The sequence below is a fragment of the Gymnoscopelus braueri genome (assembly GCF_963280865.1).
Source record: "Gymnoscopelus braueri genome assembly, chromosome: 1".
Taxonomy (NCBI): Eukaryota; Metazoa; Chordata; class Actinopteri; order Myctophiformes; family Myctophidae; genus Gymnoscopelus; species Gymnoscopelus braueri.
In genome coordinates, this window is record NC_137603.1 from 27,082,051 (window position 1) to 27,085,672 (window position 3,622).

General features: G+C 37.4%; 1 protein-coding gene across 1 annotated transcript; it reads left to right on the forward strand.

The window, feature by feature from the left end:
• Positions 1 to 952: 952 nt before the first annotated feature.
• calca (calcitonin/calcitonin-related polypeptide, alpha) lies at positions 953 to 3,215 on the forward strand (the record flags this gene model as incomplete). The annotated part of the gene is made up of 3 exons (XM_080432614.1): positions 953 to 1,038; positions 1,539 to 1,673; positions 3,056 to 3,215. 3 exons carry the CDS (start codon positions 953 to 955, stop codon positions 3,213 to 3,215), a joined length of 381 nt encoding a protein of 126 aa, XP_080288740.1.
• Positions 3,216 to 3,622: the final 407 nt, after the last annotated feature.

Sequence of the window (3,622 nt, forward strand, 5' to 3'; positions counted from 1 at the left end):
ACAGTAGATGGCTCTGCCTGCAAGTGTAATTTATTGTGTAGAGTAAATTTCATTCATACAGTACCAGCATTTGAAAAACTTCACTGTCTAACAGTTTGACTTATGCCCAGTTTAATGAATGACATCATCACAAACTGGGATATCAACTGGTGCGAATGACTGGCAGGTTTTTTGTGAATGGAACACTTGCGTGGCCATGTATTGACGTCATTTGCTTACTATGTCTTTTACTGGCTTGCTGTAACCAATGCAGAGGTCCTGATTGGTTGGCAGACTGCGTTAAGATATTTGATTGGTCGAAAGGCTATGATCAAGCACCTACTCAATCAATAAATAATCCCAAGAGATACATATATAACCCACTGTATTGTGGCCGTGTTCAACAGATTCACAAGAGAGTCCATAACTTAAATACATATCATTTGATCTTTGTTTACCAGAAGATAACTATACGGTGAGTATATGAGACAATTGCTGGCACTTACCACGAATGCGCTGTAAGGTACATGGCATGCTGTTACGGTTCAGGACATAAGAAACTATACGGTAGTATCTAGAAGTATATTGTGTGAACTTAGTTATATTCTCTGGGCGACCAGTTATTACCTCACCGAGTAGTTTAGTTGTTTTTTCAAGGATAGGTGTTGCTCTCAGACTGCAGCTCATTCCAATAATGGAAGTGGCTGCTGTGTTAGTCTCTGGCAAAAGCTTCTAGTGTCAGTATATCACCAATAGTTTTTCATCCTCACTGTGCCCAGATCTGTAACTCTTGCTTGTACAGGTCTTATGCTGTAAGGCAAGTGTAGACAAATTAAATGTATTTATGTACAAGCTATTATTGCTTGGATGAGAGTTGATTCTTTGCTTCATATTTGAATACATTGTTGTAGAGAATACACAACAGGTACTCAGAGGGATTGTTTGGGATGTGATGTGCTTTTCACAGGGGACCATGGTGATGCTGAAGCTCTCGGCTATCCTTCTTGCCTATGTCCTGGTCATTTGTCAGATGTACAGCTCACACGCAGCTCCTTCCAGGTGAGTCTAAATGCAGAATTGCAAAACAAAAACAAATGTTTCCATATTTTGAGTTGAGATCATGATTGTATGATGACAAAAATCAGCGTTAAAGCCATCTGGCTTCCCACGACACCACAGCCAATCAAATTTGATACAATACAGAATCTCCAACCCACCCACTTTATTTATCAATGTAAGTTATTTGTAAACTATCTAGGTTGCTCAGACAATAATGTGATGGGGAAAAAATCCATTTCTTTTGTGTAATATTTGATTGTGGGTGAAAAATATTCTGCACAGAAACCATGGTCACTAGTCTTACAGGAATATTGATTTGGTCATAAAGTGCAACTTGGCTACCTGACAGCTTTTAAAAGGAACACTTTTAGCAGATTGTTTTGAATTTGGCTTGTATCCCTTACTGAGGCATGAGACATTAGCTGGCCGAGCCATACTATTTTTAACCCAGTGTTGGTGCAGTTCCAGTCTGATCAACCTAATCGACTGTGGATTTCCAGAACCAGTTCAGAGCCTGTGTCGGACCAAGTCACACTAACAAACTATGATGCCCGGAGGATACTCAATGCTATCTTGGAGGAGATCATGCAGATGTCATCTGAAGAGCAAGAGCAACATGCAACTGAAGGAAATAGGTACGACTCTCCATCAATCAATAATTTAACAATCATCAATCATTTTTAATTATCAGGTTTAGGGTTTACTAATGGTGGATTTGTTTAGCTTTTTTATTTTGTATTAAACCAGATATAACACATTTCTTTGTTTATGAGATCAACATAAATGAGTCAACAAGTGCAAGTGCAATGGTTATTGTTAGAAAGAAGGTATAGAGTATGATTCATATAAATCTATTCTGCCATAATCTTTTAATGCATGTTATGCAGTTAGCATGATGTACAGTATATGCTCATGTCATGAGAATGAGATGCATGATATTTATCGATTGGTCGTACCAACAGATGGATTAAAATGAAAGCATGACAATTCAGTCCCATCCTTTTGGTTAACAATAATATCTTTAGATGCCTGTCAGCATGCCTTTGAAATGATAATCAGAAAACAAAAACAAATGGGAAAAACATATATAATTTGTAATGCATGAGTTGTTTAAACCATAATAGCATGTGATTTGTTTTTACAACATATTTTTTGCATGCAATGGTTACTGTAAGCCTGTTTTTTGCATGTTCTCTCTAACAGCATGGATAGACCCATGTCCAAGCGCTGCACCAGCCTAAGCACTTGTGTGCTGGGCAAACTGTCCCAGGATATCCACAAACTGCAAACCTATCCCCGCACTGATGTAGGAGCAGGCACACCTGGCAAGAAATGAAGCCTGGCTGAGCGCTATGCAAACGACCAGGGCTCGTTAGAATGAGTCACCTGCAGCTCCACTCTGTCAACAGCACACATTTCACGTTTCATCTCCTCTCTGTTCATAGTTAACATATCTCAACCCCCCCCCCCCTATCCATACATACATTTGTTGATGCATGTGGCTCCCACTTGCCTGACTAACTTCAATAGAATGTTTGATCTCCATGCCCCACCCCCCTTAACTTTCCATTGTCAAAATCTACTTTTTTGACACTTAATTTTTATGTTTAGTATGCTTTCGAAAAACAATCACAGCAGTAGTAGTATACAGTAGTGGAATATAAATATATACAAATATAAGCAATAGAAAAAAGAGTGCTACAAATTCAAAAACTGAGTGATTTCTTCTGCAATAAACATATTTTTATACAACGTTTTTTTTCTTCCATTCATACATTTATTCAATGATTTAAATATACTTTGGCAACAGCCATTAGAGGTAAGCATGAATAAATGGCAGCTATTCACATCATCTGAATACTTGAACATCAATATCTTATTACTTTGTGTTTTATCTGCATCAAATGCATTTGTTGATCATTCTATTAAGAATAGAAGAACAGCAATCATTCATCTTAATGGATCATGAATATGCTAGTAAATTGTTGAACTGTCTATTCCCCTCTGTTGAAAGCAGCGTGACAGCCCAGAAGCGGGGATGCAACACAGCCACATGTGTAACCCACCGCCTGGCTGACTATCTCAGTCGATCAGGGGGGATTGGAAGCAGGAACTTTGTCCCCACCAATGTGGGTGCTAAAGCGTTTGGGAGGCGGAGAAGAAACAGCCCCAAGTGAACATATGAGCCGGCTCAATATGTATGGTATGACAAGACTACCACTCTCTTTATGCTCTGTTACTATAAACTATATATATATATATATATATATATATATATATATATATATATATATATATATATATATATATATATATATATATATATAATTTATTTATTTATTGTCTTTATAACATTGTCTGTTATACAAGTTACATGTTAGAAGAAACAACTTGATTGTGCTTTGAAATGAAAGAAAGGCAGCACAATTGAACGTTTGTGTTGTAAGAGTGGGGAACGTCTTAAAGGACAGCTTCCACAAAATCAAAATGGGTATATGAACTTTCTTTTTTCTTTTCATGTGTTATCAACCAAAGGTGGGGATTCAAGCTTGCGAATAATCTTTACAACAATGAGAATTTAAAA